The sequence below is a fragment of the Suricata suricatta genome, chromosome 16 (genome assembly GCF_006229205.1).
Source record: "Suricata suricatta isolate VVHF042 chromosome 16, meerkat_22Aug2017_6uvM2_HiC, whole genome shotgun sequence".
Taxonomy (NCBI): Eukaryota; Metazoa; Chordata; class Mammalia; order Carnivora; family Herpestidae; genus Suricata; species Suricata suricatta.
Genome location: NC_043715.1, coordinates 17,762,937 through 17,776,153, shown reverse-complemented (window position 1 = coordinate 17,776,153; position 13,217 = coordinate 17,762,937). Strand labels below are relative to the sequence as shown.

Sequence of the window (13,217 nt, the reverse complement as noted above, 5' to 3'; positions counted from 1 at the left end):
CCTTATTTTAGACATCTTTATCAGATGTCTTAAATTATAAAATATTTGTTCACTGCAATACATCCAAAGAGTATATAAAATAAAAATGCCTATGTCTCTCTCCCAGCCTCTCTAATCTCTCTGTCCAGAGACTGCTACTCTAGACCAACTGGTATCTGTGCTTCCCAAAACAGACATGTGCTTTTCCATGTGCCTATAGTAGCTTATTAAAATGGGAGTATATTAACAATATATTTATTTTTTAAAATATTTTTATGTTTTTTTATTTATTTTTGAGAGAGACAGCACGAGCAAGGAGAGTCAGAGAGAGAGGGAGACACAAAATTGGAAGCAGGTTCCAGGCTCTGAGCTGTCAGCACAGAGCCCAATGCGAAGCTTGAACCCACGAACTGTTAGATCATGACCTGAGCCGAAGCCAGACGCTTAACCAACTGAGCCACCCAGGCGCCTGTAACAATATATTTCTAGTCAGTCCTTATAGAACCTCATGTTTTGCAGCACTTGGCAGAGTATCCCATGGTAAGGACAGAACATGGGTTATTTAACCATACCCCTGTCAATGAATTCCTGTTGGTCCTGTCACTCTCATCCTGCTGTCACTAACAAGGATGGTGTGAACAGCCCTGTACATGCCATCCAGCGCTAATCTAGAGGGGCACAATCCTATGAGCGGGGCTATGGGGACCCAAGAGTACATACACAGGCATGTTTTAACAAGGTGGTGAAAACTTGTCCCCCAAAAGGTCCACAGTGAGTCACCCTTCCACCAACTTTACTTTTAGAATTAAAAAATATATATGCTTAGTCAAAAACAAAAACAAAACTGCCAGCATGCCCAGTCCTGTAGCAGAACGCATGGCAGGGAGCAGAAGGGGAATCCCTGGCTGCTGCTCTCCCTGAGCCACTTGCCAAATCAGGCTCCATGCCAGGTGTCCTCATCAGACCATGCTTGTGTCCACTTGGCCTGTCCTTAAGGCTGTTCTCCAGCCTCCTGGCAGGACTCACGGGCAGAACTAGGCTTCTAAGGGAGACGTGCTCTGGCTGCAAGCCAATGGATGGCCGAGTGTGGGCTGAAAGGCTGCCAGCCAGCGTACTGATGATTTCCAGATTGATATCTTTAGTGCTACTTCCCCTGAGCCCCAGACCCACACAGCCACCTCCCTCAGACTCTCCAACTCAGCACGTCTAAGACAACACCTCCTCTTCACCACTCCATCCATACCCCAAACCGTCTCCTCCTCTGGTGGTCCCCATTTCAGAAGGAGTTCCAGCAATCACCCATTTAGGAAGTCAGAAGCCTGATTTCTAACCCCTTATTGCTATACCTGATGGCCTAATCTTACGTCTCTCATCCTGTATGCTGGTGCCTGACCCAGTCCTTCTCCCCTCATGCCACTCCTGCCCCAGTTCCACTCAGGTTTTCTCACCTGGAGAGCTGGAATAGCGGCCTGCATCCAGCCTGGCTCCTCCAATATCCATCCTCCAGAGCCTCAGACCAAGTTTCTAACTGCACTAGCTTCCCATCCCCACTCCCTTCCCAATTCCCCACTCTTCATCTACTGAGGTACCAAGCCCAAGCTGGCTCATGGCAGCAACAACTCCCTCCTGTCCCTCTCAAGCCTCCACTCCCATTCTAGGGCCTCACCCTCTTGGGCAGCAGCAAAAAGCTGGAGAGAAACAACCAAGGCAGCAGGCTGCCACGGTCACCTCCAATGATCCAGGCCAGCTCATCAATTACTGAGTATCAAGGGTCTCTTCACTCAGCGATGCCACTGCCTAGGGAGTTGGGACAACATGGATCCTCAAATGCTGAGTGGAAAACTTCAGGTGTGTAGGGGGCTAGGCCCTCATGGCTCAGAGACTCCAAGTGCTTGTTCCCTTCATTCCGCAGGGCAAACTCTCCCAAGTTATTGGCTTCTTCTCACGATGCCTCCGAGCTCTTCTCTCTTGCTTGTGGCCAGTGGACTGTCAGGACTGTGTTATCTCTTCCTTCAAAACACATCCAACTCTGAGGAATCTGGACTGAGCTAAGCTCGTCTTCCTGTCCAAACAATGGTCCTCTAACTTCACTAACTCAATACAATCTCCTTTGACCAATAAAATGCAACATATACAATATTTCCAGGCAAAACTATAAACATTTCCCACACATTGACCTTGACCCTAACCCTAAGAATCTCTGCCTTCCATTCTTATCTTTTTACACATCCCTGCTGAGCTGTGTGTCCACCCAAAGCTTTTCCTGAAGCAGCCTGATGCATGTACCCGTACCCAGCCACTGTACATCTCTGACGTGTGTTCTACTCTCATTTCCCAGCTCCTAAAGCTCCTCTGACCCTATTAAGTTTCATGTTCCTGAGACTGCTAGTGCCATTCTTCTTCCCAATTCCTTGGCCTAGCTGGTTTTTTAAAATAACAGCTTTATGGAACTATAATTCATAAGCTATACAATTTTCCCACTTCAAGCATACAATTCAATTGGTCTTAGCATGTCTACAAAATTGTGCGATCATCACCACCATCAATTCTAGAACATTTTATCCAAAAGGAACCCTGTACTCTTTTGGCCGTCATGCCCCACCTGCTCCCGTCCCCCTAAACTGTCCCCTGTGCCTACTGTACATTTGATGCTGTCTGCCCATTAGACAGGTACACCTGCCCCGAGGCATATTTTGACATATTTTCTTTACCCATTCAGAGGACCAGTGTGGCACCTGTCTCCTAGGAGTGATGGGAGGGAATGATCATGGCAGGAGCAGCTGGCTTCCCTGACTGTACACTTGGCACCAGGCCCTGTGCTTACACTTCACACATGTATCGAAGACATACTATTAATATTTCCCACAGTACAGCTGAAGGCAAATTACTTGCCCAAGGTCTCAAGGCCAGTAAGTGGCTGAGCTGGGATTAGTTTCCCAGTGAGCTCTGCTCTATATTTTATCTCTGCCCATATATTCCCTGCACTCTTGTCACCTTCTAGTCCCACTCTCCTCTTTTCTCATTAAGGTCACCATGACCTCTGAATGGCAAAACCAAGTGAAAGGCTGGCTGACTTTATTTCCATCTCTTGGACATATTTGGCATTCATCACCCTTTCTTTTTCAGGATCTCTGCCGGGGCTACCCACCTGTTAGGGAATGCCCTTTACCTTTCTGGCAGGATCCCTTGCTTAACTGGAGCCTTTCCTGGGGGAGGGTCCCATGTTGGGCCTCTCCTCTTCTGACTCTATGCTCTCTCTTGGAGAAATCAGGCACACTACTACCCTGATTCCCAAGGCTGTATCCCAAGTTCAGACTCACTCCTGAGCACCCAAAGTGGCCTCCACATCATCACTCAAATGGCTCACAGATCTCTTAATGCCATCTTCTGAGTCTTTCTCCAACCTTCTTTTCTACATCCCACTATCATTTCCTCTGCCACCTACACAGTTGCCTACGCCACAGATGAGGACATCGACTTTGACTCTTCCTTCCTCCTCAGTTCCCTATCCAACCCCTCAAGTCCTATCAATTCCTCTTCCTCAGATTCCCCCATATGATCCTTGCCAAAGCCAAAGGCAAGCTGTCTTCATCTCTAACCTGCTTATAAAACTCTGCATATTGTTCTTCCCACCTCTGGTATGGCCCCCACCTCCAATGCACTTTTTACACTGCAAGTATATTCTAAAGTCCAAGTCCAATAGTTTTACCCGCCCATCCTTCACTCAGGACAAAGCATTTCCTCTACAGCTTTTGCAATCCTTCAAGAGTTGGCCTCTGTCTTACTCTGCAGCCACACTCCAAGCCACACCACAGTTAGTGCTGAAGGACTTGCCACTCCTGGAAGACACCATTTACATTAGCGTTTGCAGTTTCATGTGACTACAGATTGGCTAAGCCCAGCCTAGAGTCTTGCTTTCTTCTTTCTATAAAACACTGTCTCTTGTGAAAAGATGTTGAAATGCAGAAGATTTTGTAATGAAGACAAGGAACTCAGAACAAAGGGGGATAAAGTGTTCTAGAAGACAGCCAGCACATCATACGTAGGAGCCCCTCAACTATGGTCCCTGAGCATCTAATTCACTGGCTCTCCTCCTCCTGAATATTAATTATATTTCTTTACAAGAAGAAGGAGATGGTTTGACTGGCCTAGATGCCTCCATTCCAAATTAGGAAACTGGCATCTGGCATCCATCAGCTGAACTGTGACTGCATTACCCAGCTAGCCATATGCTTTTCTCTATTTTCCAAGTTCCTGAGTAAGAAGAGAGCTAATCCAAAGAAAAATTCTGCAAACAATGATCAGCCCAGTATTGAAGAAAATGTCTTAGACTCATTTTAATCTTTTTTTATTATTAAATGTTTTATTTATTTTTGATAGAGAGAGAGAGAGAGACAGCTGAGCAGGGGAGGGTCAGAGAGAGAGGGAGATACAGAATCTGAAGCAGGCTCCAGGCTCTGAGCTAGCTGTCAGCACAGAGCCCGACACGGAGTTCGAACCCACGAACCGCGAGATCATGACCTGAGCTGAAGCCAGATGCTCAACCAACTGAGCCACCCAGGCGCCCCAGACTCATTATAATCTAAATACCATTTACCAATAAAAAGAACAAGGTCTCCTAAGAGAAATGATGACAGAAGGTCTGGGTCAGTAAATGTATAATATAAAACTAGAACATATTGTGGAGTGCCTGGGTTGCTCAGTCGGTTAAGTGTTTGATTCTTGAATTTGGCTCAGGTTATAATCTTACACTGGTGAAATCGGGTCCCACATTAGGCTTCATGCTGGGTATGGAGCCTGCTTAAGAGTCTCTTTTTCCCTCTGTCCCTTCCCCACACGTGTGTTCTCTCTCAAAAAAAAAATTGAACACAGTGTCATCTTGGAAGTAAGGAAAGCTCTCAAGGGCTACAGGGTTGTGTCGAAAAGACCTGACAGCCTGAGGCACCTGGGTGGCTCAGTTGGTTAGGCAACCAACTCTCTATTTTGGTTCCAGTCATGGTCTCATGGTTACTGGGTTCGAGCCCTGAACTGAACTCCACACTGACAGTGCAAAGCATGCTTGGGATTCCCTCTCTCTCTCTCTTTCTCCTTCTTATTCTCGGTCTTTCCCCCACTTGCACATGTGCACTCTCTCTCACTCTCTCTTAAAATAAGTAAACTTAAAAAAAAAAAAACTCAACAGCCTGTTGAATAAGCTCCCACTGGCCAAGGGACAATTTGAGCATCAATAAAAAGATTGAAAGACAAAAAAAATCAAAATCTGTGTGTGCATTATGATATTATACAAACAAACCTCATTAGTCATCTTTGAAGGATGTTGGAAAACCCACACATTATTTTAAAAAATTGATAAGTACAGGAAGGAATCAAGCATTTGTCCTACCTCACTTATACAGACTGTATTTCAGGCTTAAAAAGTAGTTGATTAGTGAAAGTTTCCAACCATAGAAGTATTCAAGCTAGCAAATGCAGAAGGACACATAGGATTAGAAAATCACCATTTTGCAACATCTAATAAAATAATGGTTCTAGGCAATAAATGTCCATGATTCCTTTTGTCAAAAAGAGAAACAACTAGATATTATGTGCCTCCCAATGGAAGTACAAAATTACCTATTAGATATTCTTTAAAAAAAAAAACTGAACTACAATACGATCAAGCCTCTAAATCTAACTACCCCTTTATAGGAAAAACAAGAACAAAGGAACATGTTCAATTATACATACAGCAGGATGGAGTCAGCAAAAGTGAGATGGAGGGGAAAATCCATAAATCAAATGACCCAGTTCCTTCAATAAGTAAGAGGGCATCTGGGTGGCTCAGTCAGTTAAGCGTCTGACTTCAGCTCAGGTCATGGTCTCACAGTTCGTGAGTTCAAGTCCTGTGTCAGGCTCTGTGCTAAAAGCTCAGAGCCTGGAACCCATTTCGAATTCTGTGTCTCCCCTTTTCTGTGCCCTTCCCCTACTTGCACTCTGTGTGTGTGTCTCTCTCTCAAAAATAAATAAACATAAAAATTTTGTTTAAATAAGTAAAAGGAAAACTAAGAGCAACAGAGAATCTATATATTTAAAGACCTGAGGCTCCTGGGTGGCTAAGTTGGTTAAGTGTCTGACTTTGTTTTGGCTCAGGTCATGATGATTCACAGTTCGTGAGTTTGAGCCCTACTTTGAGATCTGCATTGACAGTATAGAGCCTACTTGGGATTCTCTCTCTCTCTCTCTCTCTCTCTCTCTCAGCCCCTCCCCTGCATGCTCCCTCTGTCTCTCTCAAAAATAAATTAAGTTAAAAAAAATTTTTTAAATAAAAGACCTAAGTGGCACTTGGACAGCTCAGCCGGTTGAGGATCTCACTCTTGATTTCGGCTCGGGTCATGATCTCATGGTTCACGGGATCAAGTCCCACATCAGGTTCTGTGCTGACAGCACGGAGCATGCTTGGAATTCTCTTTCCATCTCTGCCCCTCCCCTACTCACACACACTCACTTTCTCTCTAAAAATAAGTAAACAAACACTTTAAATAAATAAACAAAGACCTGAGGCCACATCAACCAGCTAAAATGTATGGATCTGTATGGATCGTATTTGGATCCTGATTGAAACAAATAATATGTTTCTTTCAAAGTTTATTTATTTATTTTGAGGGGCGCCTGGGTGGCTCAGTCGGTTACGCGGCCGACTTCAGCTCAGGGCATGATCTCCCAGTTCATGAGTTCGAGCCCCGCATCAGGCTCTGTGCTGACAGCTTGAAGCCTGGAGCCTGCTTCAGATTCTGTCTCCTTCTCTCTCTGCCCTTCCCCTGCTTGCACCTTGTCTCTCTGTCTCTCAAAAATGAATAAACATTAAAAAAATTTTAGATAAAATAAAAGTTTATTTATTTATTTTGAGAGAGAGAGAAAAAAGTGAGAGTAGGGGAGGGGTAGAGAGAGGAGAGAGCGAGAATCTGAAGCACGCTCTGCATAGGTGCAGAGCCCCACAAGGCTCAAACCCACGACTGTGAGGTCATGACCTGAAGTTTGATGTCAACCAACAGAGCCACCCAGGTCCCCTGAAACAAGTCATATTAAAAAAAAAAAAAAAAAAAAAAAAAGAACATCTGGGGGAGTGGAGCCTGGGTGGCTCAGTCAGTTAAGTGTCCAACTTTAGCTTAGGTCATGATCTCGTGGTCTGTGGGTTCAAGCCCCATGATGGACTCTGTGCTGACAGTGCAAAGCCTCCTCCTGCCTGTCTCTCTCCCCCTTAAAAATGAAAAATAAAAAATCTGAGATGATCAGAGAAATCCAAACACTAAATGGCTATTTGATGACATTAACAAATTATTGTTTCTTTTAAAGGAAAAATAATAGTATTGCAGGTTTTTTTTTAATTAGTCATGACCTTTTTCAGAGATACTGAAATATTTACAAGTGAAATGATACGCTGTCTGAGATTTACTGCAAAATAACTTAGGAGTTAGAGAGTAAGTAGAACTATTATTGAAACAAGACTGATAATTGTCATAATGACAAGAATCATCCAACTGGATGATTATTACTTATGGATTCATTCTACTATTCCTTCTAATTTGGACATGTTTGCCAATATCCATAATAAACATTTTTAAAGAGAAGAGAGGAAGGGAGAAATTCTGGAGGCCCCACTCACACCTGAATTCGCCACATCCATAGAAATTAAAACCAATGCTCTTAGGCTGAACCCAGGGTCAAAGCTAAGAGATCAGGCTCAGAACTACTGTAATGCCTGAAACAGCTGCTTGGCTTCCTTATATGGCCCAGGGGCTGGTACACAGTAGGCCTTCAGGAAGTGTTTCCTGAATGAGCAAACAAACATTTGAACATCGAAGTAGCACTATATGTGTGCCTAATGTCTGAACTACATCATATAACCCAAAATTTGGCAGGCCTTTGTGTTTTTTCTTTTCTTTTTTTAACATTGTTATTTATTATTGAGAGACAGAGCATGAGCATGAGAGGAGCAGAGAGAGGAGGAGACACAGAATCCGAAGCAGACTCTGGGTTCTGGGCTGTCAGCACAGAGCCGGACACAGGGCTCAAACCTACAAACTGCGAGATCATGACCTGAGCAGAAGTCAGACGCCCAGCCAACTGAGCCACACAGGCACCCCAGGCAGGCCTTTGTGGACGGCAGTGCTCCGTGCCATCAGTATCCGCCCCCACGCTCGGTGCTAAGGAGTCAAAGGTTTCCTCCCCTGGGCTAAGCCTGTTTTTCAAAACAAGGGTCTGGGTTCCCTAAACATGTGTACTCTTGTCCCACACAATCTGCTGCCCAGGGCTCCTTTTGGTCCCTCTGAATGGCCCAACTATTTCTGCCTTGACATGCTGGTCTCTCTGCCTGAAGTGCTCTTCCCCGCAGCTCTCTGCGTGGCTGCCTCCTTCTCAATGTTCACATCTCAGTTCAAATATCCTTTCCTCAGCAGGCCCTTAACGCACCACACTCTCTAAATAAAGTTCCCCTGTGATTCTCTATCACTTCTCCACTGTCACTCTCATGGGTATTGCCTTCAATATGTAATTATATATTTACTTTACTGTACTTTAAAATAACATTAACAGGGGCACCTAGTTGGCTCAGCATGTGACTCTTGATCTCAGGGTTGTGAATTCAAGCCCCATGCAGGGTGTAGAGATTTCCTAAATAAATAAATAAGACTTTTAAAAAAATAAAATAATAACAGCAGTTAACACACTGACTCAGCACTTACCATGTGCCAAGTTCATGCTAAAGGCTTTATATGAATTATCTTGTTTAACCTTCATGACCCCATGAAGTAGGTGCCATTATTATTACCATTTTACAGATGATAAAACTCTGCACAGAGATGTTACATGGCCACAGAGCCATGAAGTACTAAGCCTACATTTGTAACTTCTATGCTACACTGATCTCTTAATATCTTCCCCCTGCTCCCACTGACCTCCACCCCTACACTATGAGGGTCAGGTGAATATCATGCAACAAATCTCAGCCCCTATCACAGTGCCTGGCATAAAATATGTGCTTCATAAGTATATGCTGGACAAATAAAAATGTTCAAAGTAATACTGCATGATTTCTCTTTGTATATCTCTGACCCACCTCCTCTTCCGCACAATTCCCAGCACAAGACTCAGCTCCCAGAAGGTCCTCTGCATATCCAGAAACACTCAGAGTTAAAAAGTGCTTTTGAGGGGGCACCTGGGTGGCTCAGTTAAGTGTTCGACTTCAGCTCAGGCCACGATCTTACTGTTTGTGATTTCTAGTCCAGCATTGGGCTCTGGGCTGACAGCTTGGGGCCTGGAGCCTGCTTCAGAACCTGTGTCTCCCTTTCTCTGCCCTTCCTTCACTCATTCTCTCTCTCTCTCTCTCTCTCTCTCTCTCTCTCTCTCTCTCAAAAATAAATAAGCATTAAAAAATAAAAAGTACTTTTGAAACCATTCAACTCTGTCCCCTAAGTTTGCCAGAAAGGTAGGACCTCTCTGGGTTCTTTCTCCTACCTCTGAGTACAGACAATCAAGCAAGATGGGCAATGGAAAATATGATTTTCAGAGGTCCTAAAAGACTGAGTTAGAGCAGAATAGATCAGTAGCAGACGCTCTGATGGAGTGGAATACAGGGAGGAAGACTAGGGTATGGTGGACGGTATGCATTGGCCCTTCCTTGCCAAACAACACCCTCTGCCCAATGCTCTGAGCCTTCTGGGAACTGTCCAACACCTGATGCAGATTCTTTGGAAACCTCGTCACTTCAGGACATACCTACGGATCTCACTAGGAACCAAAGGCTTTGTTAGTCTCCCCTCCCCTCTCTCCTTTCCCCTGGAGATGGGGAGACAAAAACACCCAGCCAACAAAGGCCTCTGGTGTCACCTTCAGAAGAAGAGGAGGACTTTATGTAGAGGATAATGGGGTTTCTGGTCGTTCCCACTTCTAGTTATCCCCAGCACCTGAAAGTTTTGAGCATCTCCAACATACAGGGTCCCAAGAATCCCAAACTCAATGTTGAGAAACTTCTAGGAAACTACCACAACCACAGGAGATGTAACTGGATGTAGAAGACAACATTCTGGCCTAGCACGACCACAAAGAGGTTCTAAGATGAGGTGCTACTGGGGCTGGGCCTTCAAGAGTGGGAATCACTGGGTTTCATGGAGATGACAGGGATGCAGAGGGAATGGCAGGTGCAGTGTAGTGAAAACAAGAGCTAACATTTATCTAGCACATATGCTGTGCTTGTTGCTGGGCTTCATATTCACATGTAAAAGCTTGTTGACATATTACAACCTTATGAAATAGGTGATGATAATATACCAGATGAAGACTATAAGGCTTGGAGGTGTTAAATAACTTACCTAAGGTAATCCAGTAATTGCCAGGGCTAGAATTCAAATTCAAAATTGTCCATCCCCGGGGTGGTCCATCAATGGACAACCAGGGTCCACTGTCCACCCCAAGAGTGTCGGGGACGGGGGAATGGCTAGTGTGAGGGAGAGGAGTATGTATGGAAGAGCAAGGGAATCCTTGAATGTGACCCTAAAGGCCTAGATGGCATGCTACAAGGCAGGCCATGTGCTGAGCAGCGTTGCAGGAGGAATGGGCTAACACATTTATGGAGGATAATGGTGGAAGGGCTGCTGGGAAGATGGGAACCCAATGCCCCCAGAAGCTCTACAGGAGGAGGAAGGACAGGCTCGGGGTGAGTGAGGAAAGTCTAGAAGAGAATCAAGTTTGCCAAATGCCAGTTGGTAATCAATGGTGTTCACCTTCAGATTTAAGCAAAGAAAGATCTTCCAGTCCCATTCAGCCCACAAAACTCACATTAAAGGCCAATTGTGTGCCAGGCCCTGCCCCTGTGCTCTCCTCTCTGCCCCACTTCCACTCTCATAAGGGAAAGAAACAGCCTTTCTTGTATATTTATGTTAAAATCATAGAGTCCACAATTATTGTATTTTAATTTCAGCAACTTAAAAAATTTAAAGGTAGTTATTTTCACTTTACTAGTCTACTTTCCAAGATAAACAATAACTGATCTTTAAAAACTGAATCCTCTTTTAACCTCAAGAAGTTTTTGATGAGAAAATTTTCTCCAGAGTGTGAATCATCTTCCCCCTCCAAATACCAACCATGGGGCCAGCAGTACCTCTGCTCAAGGGTATCTCTTGAGGATCAGGAATGAGAACTTACATTCCAGCCACAATGCCCTTCACTATCACCCGGGAAAGTGGGGACTCAGGGCACCTCTAAATCAGCGAATCTGATGCAGCTGTGCCTCAGGGAGTCAATCCCAGTTTAGAGTTGAAGAAAGGGGAACTCAGCTTCCCATCATTCTTGTGCTTTGTAAAAATTCTGTTCCAACAGGCAACCTTCTTGCTGAGGAGGTGGGATTTATTAGCCAAATACAAGTGTAGGAACTTGGAGATCCACCTCTTGCTCTCCGAATCACTGTCTTCAGAAGACTCTGCACAGCCAGTGGTTCGGCGATGGGAGGAAACTCTCACTAGGTTGGCTCAGCGATTCCCCAGGAAGGCTCACCCCGCCGGCCAGGACTGAGACACAGTGACCCCAAATGCCTCGTTGTATGTCAGGCGGGAAGCGGACGGCTTTTCCGCTTAGGTTTCCTAAACGTTGCCACGGGGCAATTCTCTGGCTACGTCAGAGTAAAGAGGTTTGGATGGACACCTCTCGCACCGACCAACCACTCTCGAGACCCTCTTTTCCGAACTACACGGCAGGCATAATGGGGAGGAGGCTGCCCCAAACAGAGGCTAACCACTGTGGTTCCTTTTTAAAGCCTTAGTTGCGTTTGGGCCCGCGCGGAGCAGCAGATGGAAGCAGATTCCCTTCCGGGGCGCCTGCCATCGGCCCTTGGATTCCCAGCGAGATCTCTTAGACCCTTCGAGAACCCCCGCCTCCGACTTCCCCGCCCAGATTGGAACCCTCAGGCCCGGGCTAGTCTCCTTGCCGGCCTTTAAAGGCCCAGCCGTCCGGCCCCGCGGCTCACCCTCGAGCGTCTCGCACTGCACCAGGTTGAGGTAGTCCGCCTGGCTGAGCACCCCGGCCTTCAGACCGCGCACCAGTCCCTCCAAGTAGCCATTGTCCACGTTGAAGTAAAGCTCCGGGAAGAACGACATGGCTGCGGCGCGGGCGGCGAGACCGGAGAACCCCGATCGGCCGGCAGACAGCACGATTCCAAGCTCAGCTGACGCAGCGCCAGCAGCAGGCTGTCAAGCAGGTCAGGTGACTAGCGATAGTCTCATGTGACCGCAAAGGGGCGGAGCCCTAGTGACGCCCGACTTCCGGGTGGTTTCACACGAAAGCATTGCGCAGGTGTAGGCCGTCTGGCGCCTGCGTGGCTAGGGTTGGCTTGACTCGCGTCGGGGCTTGACCTGCTTGGAGTGTCGGAGGCCCGCCGCGTGATGGCGCACGTGGCCACGAGGATTCTATTGGGCTCTCTAGCTTTCCAGGGTCTCGTACCCCTAGCACTAAGGGGCAGGCGGAGTTGAGATAGGAGTGGGCGGTGCTTCTTATGTTTGGAAATATTCCGGACTGTTGAGCTACTCCTACCCCGAAAGGAGCTGCGAATGTGGGAGGCGGGGCGCAGGCTTCGCTTGAAGTCGCACGTCAAGTTAGCTGCAAGCCGACCCCAGAGGCTAATGCTTGCTTGCTGGCCAGCCAGGAGTTACAGCCCCTATGTGTACTGCGGGCTGCACCCGCATTTATTTTACAAGAGTATGGAGAGCTGGAGCCCGGCCCCTCTCTGGCTCCCCAACTGTGCCTGACACCATGAAAGCATGCACGTAAGTGATTCAGATGATGGTAGCCCAGGCCCTGGGTTAGGTTTGTGTGTGGTTTCTTGGCTTGGCGGCCACCCCACCCCTGCTGTGACTTCCATGACCTCCCGCCTCCGATGGCCACGTTCAAAATAACGCCACAGCTTTGGGATTGGTCTCATCCTTTATTCGCTACCCCTGTCCAGCCCCGATCCGACGTTGACCCACTAGGTACGGCTGCAGGGGTTCGTGGCAGTACCCAGCTTGCGGCAGTAGCAGAAGGCGTTGAAGAAACGGCAGTAGCATGTGGCACAAGGGTCGCAACACGGTACCTGGTGTCCCAGACAGGACTCCTGCAGCCTTACACAGCGTCGTGGGGAGCGTGGGGAGCGGCCCTCCAGGTCTAGTACCTACAGGAGTGGGAGAGCAGGAATGTAGGCATGGGCCTCCAAAGGCAGGTCCAGAGATCTCACC

General features: G+C 46.7%; 2 protein-coding genes across 4 annotated transcripts in view; both read right to left on the bottom strand.

Moving 5' to 3' along the window:
- ATP6V0D1 (ATPase H+ transporting V0 subunit d1) overlaps positions 1 to 12,213 on the bottom strand; it is a 40,089-nt gene extending 27,876 nt beyond the window's left edge. Inside the window, exon 1 of the mRNA XM_029925199.1 lies at positions 11,975 to 12,213. Coding sequence (XP_029781059.1) covers positions 11,975 to 12,104 — 130 coding nt within the window. The 5' untranslated portion in view covers positions 12,105 to 12,213. The remainder of the gene's footprint in view (positions 1 to 11,974) is intronic.
- A 695-nt stretch (positions 12,214 to 12,908) lies between these two features.
- Positions 12,909 to 13,217, bottom strand: part of AGRP (agouti related neuropeptide) — a 59,077-nt gene continuing 58,768 nt past the window's right edge. For all 3 annotated transcript variants that reach the window (XM_029925200.1, XM_029925201.1, XM_029925202.1), the window contains one exon: positions 12,909 to 13,153. In XM_029925200.1, the coding sequence (XP_029781060.1) occupies positions 12,971 to 13,153 (183 nt within the window). In that variant the 3' untranslated portion in view covers positions 12,909 to 12,970. The remainder of the gene's footprint in view (positions 13,154 to 13,217) is intronic.